The sequence below is a fragment of the Anoplolepis gracilipes genome, chromosome 14 (assembly GCF_047496725.1).
Source record: "Anoplolepis gracilipes chromosome 14, ASM4749672v1, whole genome shotgun sequence".
NCBI classification, from domain to species: Eukaryota; Metazoa; Arthropoda; class Insecta; order Hymenoptera; family Formicidae; genus Anoplolepis; species Anoplolepis gracilipes.
Window position 1 is genome coordinate 6,441,491 of NC_132983.1, and position 25,963 is coordinate 6,467,453.

The window sequence follows — 25,963 nt, forward strand, 5'->3', positions numbered from 1 at the left end:
TCGCAAAATATATTCTCCTATTAATTCAGATGAATTTTCGAATGTTATTACGCATGCATACGCGTTTATTTCTACGCGAAATATATTTTTTCATTTTCGAAGATTTTTAAAGTTTAAAAGATAATTTATTCATTTATTTAAACGGGAAGAATTTCCCTTTTAATACAAATATAAAAATAAAAATATAGACAACAAGACATATTAATTATCCGTAAATGAACTGCATTATTAATTACATTTACAAGCAAATTAATGGAGATCTTTCTTGCAGATTCCACCAGTGAATATCGTGGAGGATTCTGGCATTGAAACTGTATATTCAAAGTAGTAAACAGATAAATAAAACGTGTCGAATCGATGAATAGAATTCTAACGTAATATTATTAAAGATAGCAGAGACAGTGTAACAATTGAAAAACATGATTATAACTAACAATAAGAGCAGATGACATATAAGTAAAACCTTCAAGAATTCAAATATTTAAACTTTCAATTTTAATTATTATTTTTTATACATATATTATTATTCTTAATATATATACATATTTTTTATATAAGGTCATACATACATTAAGCAATTACAAAAATTAGCTTTCATAAACTATAATGTAAAAGAGGACGGAGTAAAAGAAAAAGATAGAATTATATTGTTATTGTATAATTCGTGTGGGTTTTAGTTTTTATAAATAATAATCGCTTATACGTAATTGCATGCAATTTAATGCAGCGATTAGATGCAACTGTGAAAGTAAAAATTGTTCTCGAAAAGGAACAAAAATAAGAAAGAGGGAGGGGGAGATAAATTGGCACATTTTCAGAATAAATAGGCGGATATGAAAGTATGCAGAGAGAGATATTTATCGATCATTCATCGGTGGTTCTTTTTTTTTTTTTTTTTTTTTTCTGCGTGAGCACGCAAGATGCGTGGCTTTTAAAGCGAGAGAAGTGGCATCATGACGCGGACAATTTGTAGCAGAGTGTCAACGCGGCTGTTTCTATTTTCGAGTACGCGACGAGCACATATATCTTTTTCTTTTTCTGCTTCTTCATCTAAGTTCTCTTCGTGTTCTTTCCTTCTGTCTCTCTCTCTCTCTCTCTTTTTTTCTTTATCTCTCTACCTGCTCTTCTTTTTCTTCCCTGTTTGCCCACCGACGATGTAAATCCACGCGTGGGCAGAGAAGGCGATCGCAGATCTCTTTTGCCTGCTCTATATCTGCCGCTTTTTATATCGGAAGCTCACATTTTCTCTGTTTTCTAATGTGAGTACAAACGGCTGTATATTTTCGTTCCGCAATTTATTAGGACGGAATAAAAAAAAAAAAACGCCCGAGAATTATTTAATAACTCCGCGATTTTTATCCAAAATTATGGCAACATTATAGCTACGAATAAACTGAGTCGTAAACGCAGCGCGAGATACTTTTGAATGACATAATAACGTAATAAGCGTGGTGTATAGATTATGTCCATTGAAATAAATAAATAAATACATATGCGAGAGTAAAACATGCAAAATAACAAATAACAAACAACATACGATACGATAAACATGTATACAAATTGTGTCTCCCTTTAATTTATGCATGTACATATTCGAAAGATTGAGATATTTGATACATTTTGATATCTCTCTATCACAGATATTGAATAATTGTAATTAATACGATGTTTCTTTTAATAGCAAGTAATGTGTCGGAAAAATTTATTTATTCATCTAAATTATATGCGCATGCACAATATATTTAAGAAGGCGAATGCAATTGTGTACCTAGGAGTTAACAACATTTTTTTTTTTTTAATAATTTGAAATATATAAGGCTCCGATATTTACAAACAAAACTATAGACTTGGCAATGGGAACATTTTTTTTCTTGCAAATGTACGGGCGAAATCCATTCGACGAAAGAGCATGTATCGTCGCGAAATGTTGAACGGGAGTATTCGTAATAATTTGCACGTATTGACATGACGTCGAACGAACTGCGATGATTCATCCGGCTGCCACCGCACCAGTTTTTTTTTTTTTTTTTTTCATCGTCCTTTCACATCAGTCGGAAACCCGAGTTGCATCGGTATGCGTATGCAATGCGACAAATGCTTAGTTTAATCGTGCGTGCGTTTCGCGAGAGCGAGCGTCGAATTTGAGAACGCCGACCTCAGCGTCGTTCTCGCAGATCTGCATGCGAATGCAAAGTTTCAGACGCACCTTCGTGATACTATTGCACTCTGATACATTCATTGGGAAAGGAGAATCGTTCTTTGTTCTTCGCACATAATCGATACGTACCGTCGTTATCAAAATAATGAAAATTATATTATAAAATTATATATTATATAACTTTACATACAACACATTAGGAATTTAAAACTCTAAATATTTAAAAGTTCTCAACATTTTACACACAAGTAAAAATGCATACATTTAAGCATTGCAGAAATAAATTTATAATATTATATTTAATTGCGCCAATAAACAAAAAAGATGAGATATCACTCTTATTTCACTCTTCTCGTTAAAAAAAATGATAAAGCGATTCGCATTGTTTTTTTCTTGATTATTCAGATGAGTTTTGATTCTTCATAGCTCCTTTTCCTGTTGGTGTTAATAACGAGTATATTTTGCCCCAACACGCGCGCACATTTCCTCTCGCGCGAGTGGTGAACCGGGCACGTACAACTCGTGCTAACTGCACCTAACGTAACCTTTTTATTTTTTCCTCTCCCAGCATTGAGACACGTACGAGTGTATCGATTCGACTCCGCTTTTACGCACGCACTCTCGGCCATCCAAAAATTCAGAGGGAAACATATAACGTGAACAGCTGATATATCGAATATCCCAGAGTGGACGAAATACATGTGAATACGTATAACGTCTATTCTTTTTCAAATTTCAAAAATCAATCTTTCCTGCGAAAATGAAAAGGATTATCGTCAGTCGCAATTTGTATTTTTTCCGTTTAATGTGTCTTGTTAATCAAATTCTAAATTAAAATTCTGTTAAAACCGTATTTTCAATGCTTCATTTATTTCAAGAATTTAATTTGCAAAAAGACTTTATTCCATCTCACTTGTAATTTGAAAATTATATCAAGTGTCATGAAATTTTCATTGATAAAAATTGATTCCAATAATAATAATAATAATAATAATAATGTTATATTTATCTTGAGACAATATAAATTTCGGATTTTGATAAATCAGAGACAGGAATGTATTTATTGTTTGTATCAAGGAGAATGAGAAAACGGAAGTGCAATAAAATGGATGAGAGGTAGAGATATGATAGAACAGCACATATTATACCTCTTCTGTTATATTAACAATATATTTAATCTTTACTCGTGCCGTTGGTAGCCGGCAATTATGCATATAGTACCACTCTCATTAATTTATGCAATAATATAAACGCACTTGCGCACAAGAAAATGTTTTAAAATTTTAATACTTGATTTTAAATTACTCTCATTTTCTTTCTTCTTCTGCGGGGAATGATTAACGGGAGGAGAATGAAAGAAACTTGTGCGACATGCACACGCCATTCATCATCTCCTGTCTAGACTCCTTAATCTTCTTCATCGTCGAAAGGATCATCGTCGAGATTAATACCCTGGAATAGAAGATAGTTGAATAATTTTCAAAATATTTCTTAACAACGTTAATGTTTGTAACAAAATATATATATCTAATCAAGTATATCTCTTGTGTTTATATAAAACTCCATAATTTCGAAATTGTAAAAACGAGAAATGTCGAAGCGCAAGTATTCTTAAACGCACCATCGCGAATGAATGGAAACAGAGCAGGAGGCAGAGCGTGACAAAACGTAGTAATGGTCGGAACCTTATGGTAGAAGGGCTCCGGTTCGACTCCGGAGTCGAGTGTTATGGCAACAAGGCTGTAAACAAAATACGGCGTGACTGCCTCGGAGCAAACAAGCCCCCGAGGTCTCTCGCAAAAGGCTCTCGCAGAGAAAAAGGGAAAGAGAGATAGAAAGAGAGAATAGCTCTGTTCTCTCGCGTTCGTATCAGTTACACCGGGACAAGTCTTAATGATCTGTCGCTGATTTTCATATTACGCACACGCACGTAAACAAATATTCTTTAACACGCAAATTGACTTACATATTATGAACTTGTATACGCGAATTTAACGTATAAATTTGTCTTTTAAACTGAATTATATATTTTCATAGGGGATATGGAGAATAGGGAGTTTGCATGATTTTGAAAAACAATTGCATTTTATAATTTATATATAGTTTTAAATGTAATTATTTTTTTCGTCATTTTTTTGATGCAAATTAAGCGAGAAAATCAATAGTAAAAATTACATTATTTGAAATTGTCCAATACGATCCGGAAACGACCGAGTCCTCCCGAACGCGATGTGACGTCACAGTGCAATATCTGCATTCGGGGAGACGCTAATAGCGCTAAATAGCGTGAAATAGCGTCTCCTCAAACCTAATCAATATATGACAATAGTGACAACACACTATTTTTATTTATTAAAATATCCAGTTATTGTTCAAACATTTGAAACTATTGCACTGTGTGCACGTCACGCCCTCCAACCAATCAAAATCGTTTTCTCACAATTTAAATTTTATTAAATTTTAATTTAATTTTTTAATACCTTCCTATTGATTAAAATTTAAAATTTTCTTATAAATAAATTTTCTTATAATAATATATATTTAAATTACATATATAAAAAAATGTATTTTTTTTTTTTAATGCAAACTCCCTATCCTTAGGTTTACAGTTTCATTAATAACACAATCAATCAGTCACTCGATATGAGTGATTGAGAGAGAAATAATTTTATATGAAAACTAGCACTATCTACATTTCACATCACCGACTTTTTTTTATAATTTTTTAATGTGTGACACGCAAATCGCATTGTATGAACGCGCGATATGATCCGTGATATATAAACATAGATTTTGTAAATGTACACTTCGGTGTGTCTTGCATGTATATATGCGATTTATATATGTATAAGATATGTATACTGTATCACGCAGCCCCTTGCCTGCTGTGTTTGGTAATACTATACTCTTCTAAAGTTACGTCCATATTTAGGAGCATTAAACCATTGCCTAATTGTACGCCCTTCAACCCTTATTTGTTCACGCCTTCTTTGTTTTCGACTTATCTTTATCGATTTTATGATTGATACGTTTGACGCTATTGTAAAATATATAAACTATTATATATAGTTAACTGTATAATATATTGTACTTTTATTGCAATGACAATCTCAAAATGCAATCAATAAAACATACAATAAAGTGTACAACAAAAGTCTAATAAACCGATATATGAATATTAAAACAAATAACTTACTGTAGTATCAATATTATCATCGATCCCCAAGTCGTCGTCCAGATCATCGTCGTCCAATGTGAGAGGCCTGAAATTACTTGCTGTCTTCGTTATTGTTGTTTTCTGTTGAGTTGTTATCGTTGATTGCACGGTGGAAGTAGTCGTTTTACTTAAAAGGCTGTCCCTTGCCGATATTGAAAGATCTTGCAATCTCTCGATCGTTGCTTCAGTCGATTGCGTTTCAGAAGTGCTATTCGTGCCGTCCTTATATTGGAATGTGCCCGAATGCTCGGCGACCAACATTTCCTCCAATGGCTTCCGTTCGATGTTAGACTATAAGATTAATACAAATGATTGACTTGCAATTTATCATCAATTTAATAAATTAAATAATTTTATATTATGTAAATATATATACACAATTTTATTTATTTTATAAAATATATAAATATATGTTTAAAATGTTTATAATAAATGTGATAATCATTTCGTTGCACACAATGATATAGTGGATCGTTATATCAGCGAAAGGCAAGTTTTATCGACAAGCGAAAGATCGATTTTATATGGTATAGTATTCTGTGGAGTAATAAACAGTGCGATAACAAACACATACGGAGATATAAAATCTTTATTATCGACAACGAGCGTAACGCGATTTTACAATGTGATTACGAGTACATATAAAAATATTATTTAACTCTTTCACGGCGCGTTGTTGTCGTAATTATACTTACCGAACAAGATTGCAGATCGATTGAGACGAATAATAGATTCGTCTCAGCGAGACAATTTGCGTTCTATTAATATACTTATATTTTATTGTTTTTCTTTTAATCGCCCCAACACGTTATTTTAATCGTTTCAATATTTTCGCGCGATCAATTTCCGATATTCGCACATTTTCAATCCTATCCTTTATCTATAACGTTGCCAGTATATTTTATAAAATAATCGCATGATCTTACCGTAACAATAGGAAATGCGGAAGCTGGAATCTTCCTTTTACTTTCTTCGCGCAAAAACTTCTCTGCTTTCAACGCTTCTTTGTATCCTGGGAAAAGATTCTCATATTGTTCGGGATCTGCCAAGCTTTGTCCAGCTTTCTCGCTCACTGTCGACAGCTTTTCTTTCCATAATTTGATTATGGAGGAAATTTTACTGGGTGCATATGTCCTAGCGAAAAACGCTGCCTCCGGAATTCTGTCTGTTTTGATAAGAATGTCGAGACACTTATCCACGTCGCCTAGTATAAAGTTTGACAAGAAAGAGATATTGTTCTTTCCCGTTTCGTCCGCGATCGCGCCGAGCTTCTCTATCATGTTGGCATTTCCCGTGCTAGTCGCTAGTAACAATAAGCCTCCAAAATCTTGCGCTTGGTGCAAACATTCTTGCGCCAGACACAATTTTCCTTTCTGGGTAGCGAGAGAAGCCAACTGTCGCCACTTTTGCTGGCTATTTGCTTCTTTGGCGAGCGCGTGCGCGGTCACGAGATTTCCAAGCGCGAGCGCTAATTCAAATCTGTGTTCGGGATCTGTCGATACCGCCAGGGCTTGTTCTTTGAAACCCTGTAACAAGAATGAAAATGCAAACAATATTCTCGGCACAAACACTCTCGTGATAAAAAAAGAATTAAATCGAATTAAATTACGTACTTGCTTCTCTAGGAAGTGAGCTACTCGTGTACGATGTTCCTTTGGCACAGTCGGCAATACTCTATTGGCGGTCTCGAAATCTTTCCGCATGACCGCAGTCTGATATTCGAGTACGGATAATAATAAAGAGTACGAGACAACGGATAGTTCCTTATCGCATAGGTATAATCTGTTGTCCCTCGGTACATATCCCAATAAGTACATTGGTCGGTCCAGATGGGAAACCGTGACAACTTCACCACCAACAAAGTAATTAATGCGATTGACGCTGTTGGTATAGATAAAGCAATCGCCAACCCATAAACCAGTCTTTACCACTTCGCTCATCTCTGCTACCATCTAAAAATATTATGTTGTTTAATAAATATTAAGGATTAAAAAAAAAAAAAAAAAAAAAAAAAAAAAATAAGCTTATTAAAGTAATTAAATGTAAATATACCTCGAATGCATTTTCAATGTCCTCAGCGTTTTCTGCAGCATTAGCGATAACATCTGCATGATATTTCAGTATAAAATATTGATCTGACGTAGCTAATGCCACCAACGAGGCGTTTTCAGCCCAATACACGTGTGTCGGTTGTATGTCTATGCGACGGATCAACTTTAACATATCCCAGTCGAAGAATGAGAGACCGGATCCGGAAGATACACCAAGCAAAAATCCACCAAAGATGCCTGTAATTGGGACAATAATAGTATACTAGAACGAAAAAACAATATAAAGTCATGTGCAGAAATTTAAAAAAAAAATTACCATCTGCTCCGAAATCAGGCTTGAAGCTCTTCTTCTCTTTGAAGTTTTTAAAGACCTTCACCGTCGTATTACTTTCCCGCACTGCGTATTGGCTCGAGTCTGCCGCCCATACAAATTCTGATGCCTGTCCGAATGCCTTGTTCCTCAATGCCATGGATGTATATATAATGTACTCTCCATCGCCGCAGACCACCAGAAAACGACCGTTTGGATTATGCTGTATGGTTTGCGGATAAATTTCACAGGCTCCCATATCTTTGACGGCTAATGGTAGCCGTTCCCCGTCTTGAGCCTCCTCGCCCAATGCCTTCAAGTTCACCTGCTGGATTTCGCTATGTCGCGCCCATACGATCTTTCCGCCAAGGGAATCCATCGAAACGGCTGGTTCTTCTCTGCCAACCTTCACCATCACGCTACCCTCGTCATATCCGATGGCGACGTTATTCGAGCCGCGCATGCACGCGATAGTCCACACCCTCTCGAAACCATAGTTTAGAGACGATTCTAATCTGTACGTCCCGGCGTGCCATATTCTGACGGTACCGTCTTCCGAGGCAGTGAGAACAATCGGTAATTCTGGATGGAAACAAACAGCGGAAATATTCTGCGTGTGACCTTCCAAGGTTTGTACACAGGTCTTATTTTGATAATCCCATATCTTGACGTATCTATCGTCAGCTCCGGAAATTAGATATGGCTTGTCTCCACCGTGATAATAATCTACACAGTTTACACCTTTTTCATGTCCTTCTAGCGTGAAATTAGCTGTTGGCGAACCAAGCTGCCAAACTTTGACAGTTCTATCGAGGGATGCGCTGGCAAAAGTGTTGTTGTCTTTCGGATTAAATACAATCTGCATAACATAATGTGTGTGACCCTCGAATACTTGTTGACAAATCCAGGATTTCTCCCAGTTCCACAATTTAATCCACATGTCATCTGCAAAATTTAATTAAAGAATATATATATATAACCTTTAAGCTTTGATAAAAGAATAATTATTATTCTTTAACGTACCGCTGCTGGTGAGAATAAATGGTTGCGTTGGGTGCACCGCTATACATCTGACATAATCGCTGTGCGCTTCAAACGAATGAACACGCTCCAGAGTATTATAATTAAACACTCTGATTTGCATGTCATCGGAGCCAGTGATAACCCAGTTCTTGCGTGGCACAAATTTCGCAGTCCGTACTGGTAGGTCGCATACTTCAAACGTTTTTACCAAGGTTTGGGTCTCGTGATTCCAGATATTGACATTGCCTTGATACAAGGAGCACAGCATCCATGGCTCAGTCGGATGAAGATCCACACTTTTCACTCTGTCTGATCTAGCTGTCAGCTTCCGCTTAATATCTAACCTAAGAGGCTAAAACAGAAAATATTATAAATTAATATACAACATAGCATAAGGGATTCTAATTGACTATTACTTCTCTCTGGTCAGCATATTGCCAAAATAATAACAGTATTTTTATTCTAAACACTATAAATATATATATATATATATATATATATATATATATACACACACACACACACACACACATATTAAACCTACAAAACTGAAATTAACTGTCAAATTCGTTGTAATTGATGTAGAATTTTTACGTGAAGGACGTGATGCTTTTCGAGCGAAAAAATTCATCACGCGAGTAAATTTTGCATCATCTCTTGCAAAGGGGCGATATATTTTCACTGACGTTAAAATCGAACATATATATATATACACGAACGAATGTCAAACGCGCAGGTGTTTCATTGACAGCATCGTTGCTAGTCGAGATTCGCGTAAGAATCGATCGATTCGCATTCTCTACGTACCATTTTGTTTCACGATTATTCACCGATTATCCACTAATACCGCAACTATTGCAAGTTTATCGTTGCCGTTGCATTAACAGGTTCAAGTGTGCGAGATACTCCAGCTATTTGCTATCAAGTTAGGACGTGGCCGATGCCGCGAACGAAAATGGCGTCTGGCATGCCGTAGATGACGTTACACGATGAACCTCGAGGAATTATTTCTTGAGCGATCTCTGAAGCAAATGTTGAGTTTATTTAAAAAAAAAAAATATTAATATACTACTCGGTTAAAATTTTAATTATATGAGGACATGCACACACATGGAGAAGAAAAGATAATTTTGGTTAGATTTTGAAATTGACAGCACTGTCCTCTATTGATAATATTGATTTACTACGTACTGCAAACTCGCTGTCGGTAATATAGAAATCACTTTTATCGACACGCGAAATCCATTTTATCGATTTTTGTCGCTAATATAGAGATCGCTTTTACAGACATTTTTTTAAATAATAATAAAAATAAAAAATATTTTCACAGATAATTATATTATTATCTCTTTCATTGTTCTACACATGCATAATTTGTTTATAGTTTAATTTTTTTCTTCTTGTTTCACTTATAAAATAAAATAAAAATGTAAACAAGCAAATTGTTTTTATAGTTGTTATCATTTCATTATCACCATGATATATTAATAAATTATTATAAACAGCGAGTCTATTACTAAGGCTACCTAACTCTTCTTCTCGTTGCATGTCGTTTTATTAGAATGAAAATGCTGACTAGAATTATTCGATAAGGAAACTAAATAAAACGTATCTGGTTTTCCTCGCGTGCGACAAAATATGCAATTTCCACAACGGATCACGTGTATAAATTCTTCCGACATTACAAATTATTTGAGAGAGATCAATAATGACGTATATGCAGTTACGATTGATTTCGCTAATGTTGTTTGGTAGTGACACGTATTCGAAATTTCTCTGATTATCGCAACAACAGGAATGCATAACAATGCTTAATCTAAGAAGAAAAAAAAGCGGTGGAATTGTGCGATCAGACGCAGTCGAGCACGAGATCTTTTACAGCTAAAACTGCATTCTGAAATGCAACAATGTCGTCTGCTATCGTGCGTTACGTCGTGCTTCTTCTTCTAGGTCAGCTCAAATTTTATTAATATTCCACTTAAATTCTTGACTTTTTTTATTTAGCACAAAATACAGATATATTAATAACAATGAGAAGCTTCAGTATAAATTGTAGAAGAAAGATACGAAACTTGTAATCTCTACAGGGATCGGGATGTACATCAAAGCGGGATTTGCACTTAGCTTGCAGGATAAGATGGCTTTGTATCAAAATTGTACGATTTTTGATAATCCGGATATATATGGTGGCCCGATATGCGGTGATAATGGCGTCACATATGCCAATGGTTTATACCTAGACTGTAAAAATCATCACAGCCGCGACACTGGTAAGTTAATCCTTTATATATTTCGCAATTAACAAAAATTGATAAAGACACGCCATACTATCTAAAAAGTACTTGTATATTTATAACTATTATATTAAATTTAAAAAAATACTAACGAGATACTAATATAAAGATATACGCATTTTAGGAATATATACGTTCTAAAAAAAATTCTTTAATTTTTAAATTGAAATTTTTTTGTAGTTGCTACGTTGCATTCCGGTCCCTGCTTGGGTAATGAAAAATATTGCAGCGTTGATTTATATTATAAACCGGTTTGTGGCTCGGATCACAAAATTTATACGAACATGCAATCACTTTTATGCGTCCGCCAGACACAATTGAAAGGTAACGTTGCCAACTTTTACGTATATTTGCAGATTTTTTTCTATTTAGATATTATATATTTATTAAAGCGTCCAATTGTAGTAAGAGAAAGAGCTATCACAATGGCAGTAGACAATTTGAGAATATTGAGATTTTTGGATCTGTTACAATGAATGCGAAATTGATTTCATTGCTTCATCGCGAGCGAAGAAATCGTCTCACGCGAATTCAGTTATTGAAATTTTTTGCCTCGTGGTCGTTTCAGATTTGACAGCCGCCTCGATGGCAGACTGCCGACAGGACGATCATTGTTACAGAGATGGCACCGAACATTACGGGGTAAATCCAGTTTGCGCTAATAACGGCCACACATATCAGAACGTGGCGCAACTCAAGTGCCTGCAACGATATAACCCTGGTAAGGGATTACGACAAAAGTTACGCGAAAGCGTTTAGTTACGATTCGCCTAATTAGTGTCAGTAAGTAGACAGGAATATCGTTCAAATTTCTCTTATGTCTCACGCGACGCGTCAATTATCAAAATTAATTTGGAAAGTCCCGCTCTAAATTGAACGTTTCGCTGGGATAATATGGTTATTCTGCGATCTACATCTGAATCGAGAAGTTACTATCATTACAACAACAGCGATGCGGATTCAAACGCGAAATTTATAGGTATTGCTAATATTATTAACAAACAATTAATGTGAGTATCATTTAAAATTTATCATATAGTAAATTATTATAATCTCAACAATATAAGGAATTAAAGTATAAACGATAATAGAAAAATGCGATGCAAATATATATTTTTAAAACGTAAAAATGATGAAAATTCAATTTGGAAAATTAAGATTAATATTAAAATTTTTTACTTGTAAGAAATGACAATTATTAATTCAAGAAATTACTATATGAACTATTGAATTATAAGGAATTAAAGTATAAACGATAATAGAAAAATGCGACGCAAATATATATTTTTAAAACGTAAAAATGATGAAAATTCAATTTGGAAAATTAAGATTAATATTAAAATTTTTTACTTGTAAGAAATGACAATTATTAATTCAAGAAATTACTATATGAACTATTGAATTATAAGGAATTAAAGTATAAACGATAATAGAAAAATGCGATGCAAATATATATTTTTAAAACGTAAAAATGATGAAAATTCAATTTGGAAAATTAAGATTAATATTAAAATTTTTTACTTGTAAGAAATGACAATTATTAATTCAAGAAATTACTATATGAACTATTGAATTATAAGGAATTAAAGTATAAACGATAATAGAAAAATGCGATGCAAATATATATTTTTAAAACGTAAAAATGATGAAAATTTAATTTCGAAAATTAAGATTAGTATTAAAAATTTTTACTTGTAAGAAATGACAATTATTAATTCATGAAATTACTATGTGAATTATTGAATTATAAGGAATTAAAGTATAAACGATAATAGAAAAATGCGATGCAAATATATATTTTTAAAACGTAAAAATGATGAAAATTTAATTTCGAAAATTAAGATTAGTATTAAAAATTTTTACTTGTAAGAAATGACAATTATTAATTCAAGATATTACTATGAGAATTATTGAATTATTGAAATATTGTGCTTTGCATGTACATGCTTAGATTTTAAATCAGTACATTTCAAGATGTATTTTATTTCTTTAGAATTGCAAATTATTCACGACGGCGGTTGTCGCGTGGAATTCGTTCACCAGCTTTACGGTACGGCGGTTTGTGACATCGCGAAAGTGAGATATGAATGGAATCCGGTTTGCGCATCGGATGGAGTTACTTATTCAAATCCTTTCCTGTTTCTTTGCCATCACCCACGTACGTAATAAAAATCATATATTAAAATAATTTATATATACGTTTTACTGACGGATATTTTCATTAATTTTTCAATTTATTTCAGATGAATTTCAGAAGAGTTTTTATTTTTGTGATTTACATTAAATATTTATTAAAGAAACTTTCTCTTGGCAATAGCCAAGATGCTATGTGTGAATGTGTATTTCTTATTTTTTACTTTTTATATTTTTTCAGATCTAAAAGTAATTTCCAACGGAGAATGCAACACGCATAGCCACGATTCCTGCGTAGAAGCGCACACAAACACGACGGTTGTGTCAAATGGCGAATATGTGAACGAAGCCTTTACCGCGGATGATGAGGTTTGCGGAAACGACGGTCGCACGTACTATAGCGTACATCATTTGCAATGCCAAACACGTCACGACAAATGTAAGTCCCGCATGGTGAGACATGACGCCGGTCAAATAGCTATTTTACAAAATGTATCGATTGTAACAGCACTGTATTATTTGCTAAATACATTACAGATAAGCATTTACATTTTGTATGTAAAATCCATTTATTTTCATTTACGATCGCGATTAAATTGAAAAAGAAAAAAAATATATTTAAGTCTTAATGAAATTCTCGATAGAGCAATACAAATTTTTCATGCATCAAATTTTAAGAAAGAATAGGGAGTTTGCATGATTTTGAAAAACAATTGCATTTTATAATTTATATATAGGTTTAAACGTAATTATTTTTTTCGTGCAATTTTTTAATGCAAATTAAGCGAGAAAATCAATAATAAAAATTACATTATTTGAAATTGTCCAATACGATCCGGAAACGACCGAGTCCTCCCGAACGCGATGTGACGTCACAGTGCAATATCTGCATTCGGGGAGACGCTAATAACGCTAAATAGCGTGAAATAGCGTCTCCCCAAACCTAATTAATATATACAGTGACAACACACTATTTTTATTTATTAAAATATCCAGTTATTGTTCAAACGTTTGAAACTATTGCACTGTGTGACGTCACGCCCTCCAACCAATCAAAATCGTTTTCTCACAATTTAAATTTTATTAAATTTTAATTTAATTTTTTAATACCCTCCTATTGATTAAAATTTAAAATTTTCTTATAAATAAATTTATAATAATATATATTTAAATTACATATATAAAAAAATATATTTTTTTTAATGCAAACTCCCTATTGCTCGATACGAGAATCGTTATATATTTAAAGATTTATATTTTTCATCTTTCGATATCAATTTTTTATTATACAAGAGCGATGATATACGTACCTATTTCTATTACAGATTTATTCTTGAAGCATCACGGTTCATGTTCCGGGCCGGACGATCATCCCTGCGGATCGATACCGGAAGAGGATCATAGACGACCGGTGTGCGGTACCAACGGCATGTCCTACGTGAGTCCGGAGGCCCTTTGGTGCGCCAAATTACGGTCCCCGGCAGAAGGTGAGACTTGTAGATCGTACAATATATCTGCAAATTCCACAGACGAATTATTCTTGCTTGCGTTTAAGTGACGACACTTTCATTGAAAGCTCTACCTTCATTAACTCGTGTATGTCGCGTAATACGTGCGTCGTACACGGTGGAAGTTTCAATTTTATCTCGACGAAGATATATAGATTTTCATCACAACAGGAAAAGCGTAATCTTAAAGTAATTTTCATACGTTTTATTATAATGGAGAGATCGTATCTTGCGGCTCTTTTTTTCCGCGCATATTAAAATAGAGGAAGAGGCGATTTTACAGGTAAATTCTATCGAGCAACTCGAAATTACGCCGTAGAGAAGAGGTCGCGATTCATGCCTCGATTTCGACGCAATTAAGATTAGTGATGGGCGATTTTTTAGAAAGAATCGATTTTTTAATCGATCTTGAATCGAAGTAACTGAGATGGATTTACTAAAAAAATCGGACCAAAAGAATCGATTTCCTAAAAATCGATCTAAAAAATCAAAACTACGTAACAAAAACTAAAAAGTCATAATTTTGTAAGATGGACTATATTTGCATAACTATAATAAATTATGTTTTACTTTAAAATAATTTGATTTATAAAATTATTTGACATTAGTTTCGGAGACACTAAAAAATATTTAAAAAAAGAATAAAAATATTTTAAGACATTTTTTTTTTTTATATTTATTTAATTTTCCATTCGCGCGCAGATAGGGAATTTAAAAATAATATACATTGTAAATGTTGAGGAGATAATTTGTTTCTTTTCTCAGTAATAATATTCCCAGTCTTAGAGAACAAACGTTCAGTTGGAACGGACGTAGCCACAATTAATAAATATTTCCTTGCAATAAGATGAAGAGATGGATACAGTGTCTTACTGTGAAGCCAATAACCAATTGGATCCCCATGTAACCTATTAATTGACTGATTAAGATAATGTTTTAAATCAGTTGGCATATCATCAGTAGTATCGGTATCGATTAACGAATATCAAATATCAACAGATCGAAATTCGAGTTTCTACAAAAAAAAAAAAAAAAAAAAAAAAAAAAAGAGTCGATTTGTATTAAAAAAAATCGATTTTTTGAGGAGAAAGATCAATTTTCTGAAAATCGAATCGAGATCGCCCATCACTAATTAAGATTGTATCTCGCATAAATGTTGAAACACAATGACACTATAAAGAATACGAAAGAAAACCGTTCGTTATACCTTGAATTAAGACAAAAAATCATTCTCGATCGATAGATGATTGAATTTTCAAATTGGATAATAAGATGTCCTGTTTTTGCAGACATTGCTTACAAGCACGATGGTCCCTGTTAACGAAGACTTTGTATGATATCGTATAAAAGATTATCCGAAGAGTATTCAAAATGTCACTCTTAATAAATTCAGACTCTAATCGACAATAATATAATAATTGTAAGTTCGAAAAGAAAAGTTAATTTTTAATATTATCAAATTGTGATAAATATCGATATAGTCTAATGTTTTAAGATAGTTTCGTTATTTTAAAGATGAAAAATAAATGAAATTGAAAAAAAAAATTTTATTAATTTCCCACAACTATATATGTGTAGTTTAACACATATATATATATATATATACACACTAGCATTTAAAAACTACTTGTTGAATCATTGCTTGTTTTGCCTTTTCAATTATTTATTGCCGCCGTTTTTTAATTATTTATTGCTATTATTTTCTCAGGAAATAAACATATTATACACATTGCTTTAATTATCATCTTTCAAAAAAGAGCGCGGAAAATAAGTATTATACAGATGTATACTAAATTATTATAATCTCGGTATGTAATAAATACATATCGTTACAATATATGAATAAGATCATATGGTTAGCTTATTAATGTGATTCAACTTTAATATACATTATTATTACTATATATATACAACAGATGATAAAAATATTTGAATATTTGCAACTGAAACAGTTTATCGATAGAATAAATTAGCCTAACAACATATTGTAAATATCATATCAATCAACATAAAAGCTGTTTAAACAATTGTTTATTTAATCTAATAATAATCGATATTTTTGTAAAATACTAATCTGATTTATTTCTTATAATTAATGTTTTTATAAGTTAGTGATTTCTCTTTTATTCATACATTTTTATAATGAAAAAACAATCTTTCCATGTAAATTCCAGATTTAAATTTTATTTATTGATAAGATATAATTACAACATTGTAAAAACTGAAAACAATTATATATGTAATGTAAATTTTAATTATTATTCCATTTCTTAAATTTAGATTATGTTTCAAGTCTAGAATTGTTAGAATTACTGATAAATCACGAGAAAAATTACAATAATCCTTGCATTGATTTTTACGAGCATACTTGCGGTTATTGGAATAAAGCCAATTCTATATGTTTCAGTCGAATTGGTCTACAATAACGTTATGACGAATATACAATCAATTATTTTTATGTAAAATGTATGTATTTGTTTCTTCGTTATTAATCAACAAATTAATAATAGTTACTTTTGAATAAATTTTGAAAATATGTTTATAAAATTATCTTTCTTTATTTTAAAGTAATAACAAGTACTAATATGTTTCAAACACAAACAAACATGATTGCAGATAAAACTATTTCTTTATCTCGATAGCAAATATTAAATATTGATGTAAACATTTACGATAACTCTATGAACGCAATAACAACAATAGTACGTGTTTTCACAAAAGACAAAGGAATTGAGATTCCAGCGCAGAAACTGTATAAAGATATGTAACAGAGTTAATTTCATTCGAAAGTAATCTTAAAAAAATGTAATTATTCACGCTATCGTTATGTAAGAGATGTTGACACCAAAAATATAATATATGAATAGCTGCACCTACTGCTAATAAAAACTTAATAAAAATAATATAATATATGAATAAATCCACCTAATTTAATATTTTCATAAATTATTGGATACGACAAAATCATTGCCACTAGTAATAAAATGACAATTGCAGAATTACAAGAATATTACGACATAGCGAAAGTAATACTAATATAAATATCATTTTTACGCTAATTATTATAAATAATTAAAACAATCTATTATTATTATTATTATTATTATTATTATTATTATTATTAGTAAGATGTAGATAAAATCTTCAATGTGACTAAATAAGTTGATTAAAAATTTTATGATAGAAAAGATTTTGATACGTCACTGTACATTGATCAACAAAAGGATAGGAATCCATTTCTTAATCAACTATGTATATAATTAATTTGCCTGTTATATAAATAATGTTAAATACGAATAACCGAATTTGTTTTAATTGGAGATAATTTATTTCACAAATGTATTAGCTATTATAAAGTATCAAAGTACAATAAAACAAAGAGGTTTCTATGAATCTAAATACAAAGAGGTTCATTTTTATTATTACTAAAAATTACTTAACTTCAATTAAACATGTTGGCAATTCATGTATACTAAATTATACTTATCTCATTTTATCTTTTATCTGACAATTTCAATTATGACATCCGGTCTAACGTGATAAGTGGAACACTTCATGCGTGTGATATTTGATGCAAAATTAAAATATGATAATATATTGTGTAAAAGAAAAAAGATTTCTGAAACTATTAAGATTAGCTGTTCTTATTTACGTAGCATTGACGATATCGCATGAGAATGACAATTGTTGTCTTCCGGAGAGTTCTCGACCTTTTTTTTTTTTTTAAACATCTGATATTTCACATAGCGTGATCTGACATGACGTAATCTGGCATGACATGCGAAATGAACGTGATTGTAACTAAAATTTATCATAGAGACAATACACGCAACCTGATGATATATTTTCAAAAAACAGCGGCGCTCCTTTTCTTTACAGCATCGCCAGACGATATTCATAAACGGATCACACATTTACATTTTACAAGTATTTCAATATAATTATCATACAAGTATTTGGCCTTTTCAATAGTCACTTATCTCATTATAAATATCAAATTACAAAGAAATGTGACGATACAGTCAGTATAATGGTACCATTGGTTTGACCTTGAATAGTCACGTGAAGGTCATCTTTAATTTCTTAAATGGAACCTACTATTTTTCATTGCATATTCTTGTAGCTTATCTCGAGAGCTTTCCAAAACACTATAATAAAACTTCTTTTGATCAAGTACTTTTCGAGTTGTGAGGCTTAAGAGTTGCAATATTTTGACATCAAATACGAAATATCTCGTAAAATATTAATTTTTCGATTATCTTATTTTAATACTTTTTAGCACATGATAATAATCATAAAGAAAATACATGGTTGTGTCTTTAAAAAAAAATCGAAAAATTAATATTTGATGTCAAAATACTGCAACTTTCAAGCCTCATAACTCGAAAAGTACTTAATCAAAAGAAGTTTTATTAGAGTGTTTTGGAAAGCTCTCGAGGTAAACTACAAGAATATACAATAAAAAATAGGGTGTCCCATTTAAGAAATTGATGGTGACCTTCAAACGACTATCCAAGGTCAAATTAATGGTATCATCTTGCAGCCCTTTCGAAATCATACAACTTTTATTCGAAATATTTTTCTCTAAAATGCTTTATTTTCGAAATATTCGACCGTTTCCAAACATTTGGGTCTCCCTGTATAATAGATAGTAGTGTCATTTAGTAAATTCACAGTTTATACCGTTTTTTAACTTTTTGGCCACTTATGTCAATTGTATAGCACACAGTACTATAGAGCGATATTGAAGTTCATATATCTGTATGATATGCACACGCACAAATATTGTTTGTACAAATATTATTGATGTGCATCAAAAGTTTTAACAGTAATAGTAATATTATTAATACAAGATATAATATCAGGTCAGATCTTTTTTTTATTTGAAAAAAGGGATTTAGCCATAAAATTACATAAAAAATATTATATATATATATATATTGATACCTATATGTATCCCATAGTGTGTAATATTTATTCGAATTTTAATTATATATTGCGGATGCAAATTTGAATCCGTGGATACGAGAAAGAGAATTTTTGTTCTTCGATCATTGATCAGGTTAACATAATCCTATCGAATGTTGAGAGAGCTATGTGATATACAAAAGATCAATTAATATTTCATCTTTGTTTTTTATCAGCAATATATATGTGCACCTCTCTGTCATTTAATTTAATATACGATCGTTATCAAAAGATTACAACTTCGTTTGTCACCACTTTCTCCTTGATGAACTTATCAATCAAAATTTAAAAATGATTACTTTTTATATTGATTGTCTAAAGTTGATTTATTGTTTAGAAAAAAATATAACATAATTTCACGTGTTTCCACAACAAATTTAAATAATTTCAAATATACAGATGGCAAAAATGTATAACTAATGTACTATGGTTTTTATAATTTTACTTTATATAATAGTTTAAGAACTATAATATACAGAATTATGTAAAATGAATAAAGTATTTAAATAAGATAAAATATAGATGTTCCTTTAATTTATCAAATTCCTCTTTCATTCACTTTCATTTACGGAATTGATGAAAACGTAAGTAGTATAAATATACAAAAAAAATTGTTTATTTATTAAATCATCATGGATAACAATAGGAGATAATTTCGTCATCTATATAATTCATCCGAATGATATTCTCTGCGTAATGCAATCTCCATTTCAGAGAGAAAGATGTGTGTACACGTATATGTCTGTGTGAAGGGAGAGATTATTTCGAATGAGTTAAGGTCATTTCCAGGGCTGTCCTTGAGCGATATATGTATATCGCGGTTCTGTAAAAAATACACAAAATGAAAGATGTACGAAAAAGAGACGGTCGATGATAAATTAAAGGTAATAATGCAATAGAGACGAGGACTCGCAAATAATTTATATGCCTCGCTTTTAAGAGAAATTTTTATCGATTTATAATGGGAATACATCGAGTTTATGCCGCGAGCTTTTATATTGTTGTATGCATAAGATGCAATAATATCGAGAGAAAAATCTTTAAATATATAAATAAAAATGCGATAGAAAGAGGAGAGAAAGATTTTAGAAAAATTTTTACAATAACTCGTGCAATTCAAAATAAAATTTTGATTATTTGCCGTAAAAACTTCTTTGCGGTTTTTTTTTTTAATTTCAGGGTTATTTTAGTTTCTTCTTCTCTTTTACAGATTTTAATATCACCACATTATTATAAGAAATCTTTGTTAAAATGTGATTACAAAATTAAATTATTTTAAACATTATCTTTCTAAGACGCGTTTTTTTTTGTATCGTATGGTCTCTGTTTTATTCTCCAAATAATTTGATAAAATAGACGCGTTCAAGAATAAATCGTAGATCGAGAATAAGTCCAAGATGAATCAGGGTCATATCGAAAATACATAGAGATAATAGGGAGTTTGCATTAAAAAAAAAATACATTTTTTTATATATGTAATTTAAATATATATTATTATAAATTTATTTATAAGAAAATTTTAAATTTTAATCAATAGGAAGGTATTAAAAAATTAAATTAAAATTTAATAAAATTTAAATTGTGAGAAAACGATTTTGATTGGTTGAAGTGCGTAACGTCACACAGTGCAATAGTTTCAAACGTTTGAACAATAACTGGATATTTTAATAAGTAAAAATAGTGTGTTGTCACTGTATATATTGGTTAGGTTTGGGGAGACGCTATTTCACGCTATTTAGCGCTATTAGCGTCTCCCCGAATGCAGATATTGCACTGTGACGTCACATCGCGTTCGGGAGGACTCGGTCGTTTCCGGATCGTATTGGACAATTTCAAATAATGTAATTTTTATTATTGATTTTCTCGCTTAATTTGCATTAAAAAATGACGAAAAAAATAATTACATTTAAAACTATATATAAATTATAAAATGCAATTGTTTTTCAAAATCATGCAAACTCCCTATTGCTCCACAAAAAGCGTGCGACGAGTCAAAGGCGAAAGTCAAGGAAAAGATCACATCTTCTCGAACCTCTTTTCTGACGAAGAAAGTAACGAAGCAAGTAGAATCTCTTCAAGGTTTCGAGAAAGGTCTTCCAGAAGGTCTCTCGATGATCGTACTGCGATAACAGTCTCTCATTTAAATAACAGATATGTTGTACATTTTTCGCGTAAAGATTTCCAGTATTTGTTCTACGAACCGTTATTAGATGTTACAAATATATATATATATATCTAACACATTTCAACAATATAATTTGTGCTCGATAAATTGCTTATTCACCTTCCGCGTTCCTGTAAACACATTTGCATAAAAGCAATCGTATATTGGATCTTTTTCCGCACGTACTTGTGTCAATTACATTTTGCTACTGTATGCACTTCGTCTTGCATTTCTTTCTTTTCATTTCCCGTAGAGAGATCTGGGTCGCATCATCGAGTATTCACGAGGAATAACCAGGCACGTTTTGCTACCTCTAAACGAAAGAATTCCAATTACTCGCATTCTGCTGTTGCATCTATTTGGCTTGAACAACCTCTTCTATTGCGAAATGGAAGAGAGAATATAAAAAAAACCTGATAATCAGATGTATATCCATTCATCTGCACTAAAAAGGCGGATTGAGATAACAGAATTAAAGAAGGAATATTGGTTCACACTCTTTGAAAAATGTACGACATTAATTTTGTAACAGAAATAATAACAAAACAAAAAGCAAACAAGACTACAATTGCTTAATTATCATAAAATTACTCGCAAATAAAGTGTAATTTGAATATTTCCATGCTGTTCTAGACGATTATGCTGTCTTAAACACATCTACTAAAATATTTTTTTTTTTTCAGACTAAACATTATTAATTCCTTTAACTTATCTCTCTCTCTCTTTCTCCAAAAGTTGATTAATATTATTTTTGCAATGACTTATATTTCAATTATATTAAACGATTACGCGCATTTGCATTTTTCGAACTTTAGTCGCAAAAAAAACAATATAAGTACAGTTTTCAATAGAAAATACTTTTTTTTTTAAGCATATAATATAAATATTTTCTGCAAGGAAATGTGTTTCCATAAAAGGATATAAAAACAACGAAAAAAAATTAATACACAATATTTTTGACAAAATATTTCCCGAAAATATGTAGAATATTTTTCATCAATTTTATTCAATATTAGTCAGTTATTTGCGATATTACAACTTGCTGAGTTTAAAACTAATTTTGATCTCACATAAAATGTTTCTTTTCACATGTAGTAACCGTGATTATCGCACTATTAATATATATTACATAATTAATTTCCTTTTCATGTTAAACGAAATGACACATCTTACTTTGAATGACTATAAAACTTGAAGAAACATCTTCGTCATCAAAATAGTCGGCTGTATATCAAGCTAAAATTTTAAGATTGAATTTAAATCGATAAATAAATCGACCTATATATACATATATACAGGGAGGCCCAAAAGTTTGGAAACGGTCAAATATCTCGAAAATAAAGCATTTTAGAGAAAAATGTTTCGAATAAAAGTTGTATGATTTCGAAAGGGCTGCAAGATGATACCATTAATTTGACCTTGGATAGTCGTTTGAAGGTCACCATCAATTTCTTAAATGGGACACCCTATTTTTTATTGTATATTCTTGTAGCTTAGCTCGAGAGCTTTCCAAAACACTCTAATAAAACTTCTTTTAATTAAGTACTTTTCGAGTTATGAGGCTTGAAAGTTGCAGTATTTTGACATCAAATATTAATTTTTTGATTTTTTTTTAAAGACACAACCATGTATTTTCTTTATGATTATTATCATGCGTTAAAAAGTATTAAAATAAGATAATCGAAAAATTAATATTTTACGAAATATTTCGTATTTGATGTCAAAATATTGCAACTTTTAAGCCTCATAACTCGAAAAGTATTTAATCAAAAGAAGTTTTATTAGAGTGTTTTGGAAAGCGACTCTCGAGGTAAGCTACAAGAATATGCAATGAAAAATAGTAGGTTCCATTTAAGAATTTAAAGATGACCTTCAAGCGACTATCCAAGGTCAAACCAATGGTACCATTTTATGGCCTCCCCTCGAAACCATACAACTTTTGTCTGAAACATTTTTCTCTAAAATGCTTCATTTTCGAAATATTCGAGCGTTTCCAAACTTTTGGGCCTCCCTGTATATATACATATACAGCAATAAATTGTGAATTCTCGAATAATTAAGCGAAAATGTACAGTGTTGTGAGCGAAATTCCTAATGCTGTAATTTCGTGCGGTGAGTCAAACGTAATTTTTCTTCTCCGCAATTACTAATTTCCTGCGGCCTTAACGTTCGTGCGCGCAATATAGCCTATAGGTAAAATCTCGTTACAACTAAATCTTCCCCGGATCGTTCTGTTCACGTCTTGCAAACGTGATGTGTGTCGTATTGCGAGTTAAATTTTTCTTCGAGCGATTTCTATGAAGACAATTTACGTCACGAACAAATTAATTAATGTTGTATTGGTTTGTGGAGAAGAAAAAGAAAAAGAGAAGAGGCAAAACAACTATAGAAATATTCGTGATGTTGATATTATATAATATTACGTAAAGTCGCTCAATATATTATAATATAAATTTCTCATTCTCTTGAAAAGACTATCGGTTAAGAAATATCTTTTTTTTTTTTTTTTTTTTTTTTTTAAATTTAAATTATCTTATATTAAAGTTAAAGTGCATCCATCTTGTTTTATTCAGATATGATTTATTATATAACGATTTTGTTCAATTTCATTGTATCACTCATGTTATCGTTTTTATATCAATATCATTTCTTATCATACATTCATCATATTGATATAATTATTTCGTCACAGAAATTTTTATTAATTTAGATATATTATAAAGAATATTACAGAGATTATTTTGTATATAAATATGCGTATTAAATACACAAAATTACAATGTACATCTTTCGAGCATTATAACATTTCCTAGTAGCATTTTCAATTGTTTCCTAGTAGTTGTTCAATGTAATTTTCTTTCTTCAGGTTTTACCCACAATCCCACGCGTCAAGCAATTAATTTCTATATTGGACGAAATCGCTTAGCGTGCCAAGCAATTAAACGCGCGGGCCCCACGTAATTATCGCGTCAAGCTTGGTTTATTAAGGCCCCGGAGAGAAGACAGATTATCTCTTCTATTACTCTACTAAAGATCCTTTTCTTTTTTATTTCTAGCTTATTTTCAGCACGTAACCTTCGTCTTTGCTACTATGAATTTACCAGCGTGATATCACGCGGTTAGATGTCCGTGTTGCATCGAATAGAGACATCCCTTTGACGGCTACGCGATCGTTAGCAGAGATTTAGCTCCCCGTTCGCGTTGCGCATTCACCATTTATCTAATATGGCAATTGCATCACATTATCAATTCATTTCGCGTGTTATTAATCACAATAATATATTATCGATCACATAGAGAGGCCTAATGATATTTTTCATTGCAATTTTAGATTATAGATTATAATGGTAATTTTTTTTTTTTTTTTTTTTTTTTTTTTTTTTATTAAAATAAATTGCGACAGAAACCTCGGATAGTATCTTGCGCATCTGGGACGCGAGTACTCCAAAGATATAGTCCTTGGATCAATATGAGATAACAGTGAGGCAGTTAACATTTAGCATAGGATTTCAGCGCGAAAAACATGGAGCATCTCGGAAAATGTATATTGTCCCCTCGTTCGCAAATTATATCTCCCATCACAATCATCGAAATGTCATAAGCCACGTTCTAATCGTCCGCGGGGAATTGCATAGCACGATTGCGGCGCAAGGTGTAACAATCGCAAGTTTTTGTCAATCAGCCTCCGATCCGATAGCCGCGCGTGCGACGGAGGAAATTGCGAGATGATTGTCTCAAGTCGCAAGAAAGCAAAACGAGAAGGCGCGAGAAGGAATGAGAGAGAGAGAGAGAGAGAGAGAGAGAAAACAAACGTCGCGTATTGTCTGTCTTCGCATGATCGGCGGAAAGATGCAGCAACCCGTTTCTAGATCCGGTGCTGCGATTAACAATGAGGACGATTTTCTCTCACGAGGCCCTGACATATTCCCGCCCGATGCGATGCGACAGGTAGCCTTGCTCTCTCGCGTATTCTATACGGGATGGCCCGAGGAAGATTGCACCTGTCGTACTTAATGTACCGGGACATACTGTGATACGGTTGTATTAAATATAAATCTTTACATTGTGATAAATCTTTCTGATCTAAACACACGCCATTTATAAGCATTCTATGACAACTAAAAATTTTTCAAAGAG

General features: G+C 31.8%; 2 protein-coding genes across 2 annotated transcripts; one reads left to right on the plus strand and one right to left on the minus strand.

The window, feature by feature from the left end:
* Window positions 1-3,298: 3,298 nt before the first annotated feature.
* Window positions 3,299-9,872, minus strand: Beta'cop (coatomer subunit beta'). The gene is made up of 8 exons (XM_072905337.1): window positions 9,567-9,872; window positions 8,760-9,111; window positions 7,743-8,681; window positions 7,428-7,663; window positions 6,989-7,327; window positions 6,302-6,901; window positions 5,355-5,666; window positions 3,299-3,610 (listed from the first exon to the last, which is right to left on the minus strand). Exons 1-8 carry the CDS (start codon window positions 9,567-9,569, stop codon window positions 3,566-3,568), a joined length of 2,826 nt encoding a protein of 941 aa, XP_072761438.1. The 5' UTR covers window positions 9,570-9,872; the 3' UTR covers window positions 3,299-3,565.
* A 555-nt stretch (window positions 9,873-10,427) lies between these two features.
* LOC140672881 (serine protease inhibitor dipetalogastin-like) lies at window positions 10,428-14,985 on the plus strand. The gene is made up of 7 exons (XM_072905341.1): window positions 10,428-10,709; window positions 10,847-11,029; window positions 11,234-11,377; window positions 11,622-11,774; window positions 13,047-13,211; window positions 13,428-13,625; window positions 14,512-14,985. The coding sequence occupies exons 1-7, from the start codon at window positions 10,667-10,669 to the stop codon at window positions 14,742-14,744; spliced, it is 1,119 nt and encodes a 372-aa protein (XP_072761442.1). The 5' UTR covers window positions 10,428-10,666; the 3' UTR covers window positions 14,745-14,985.
* The last annotated feature ends 10,978 nt before the right edge of the window (window positions 14,986-25,963 follow it).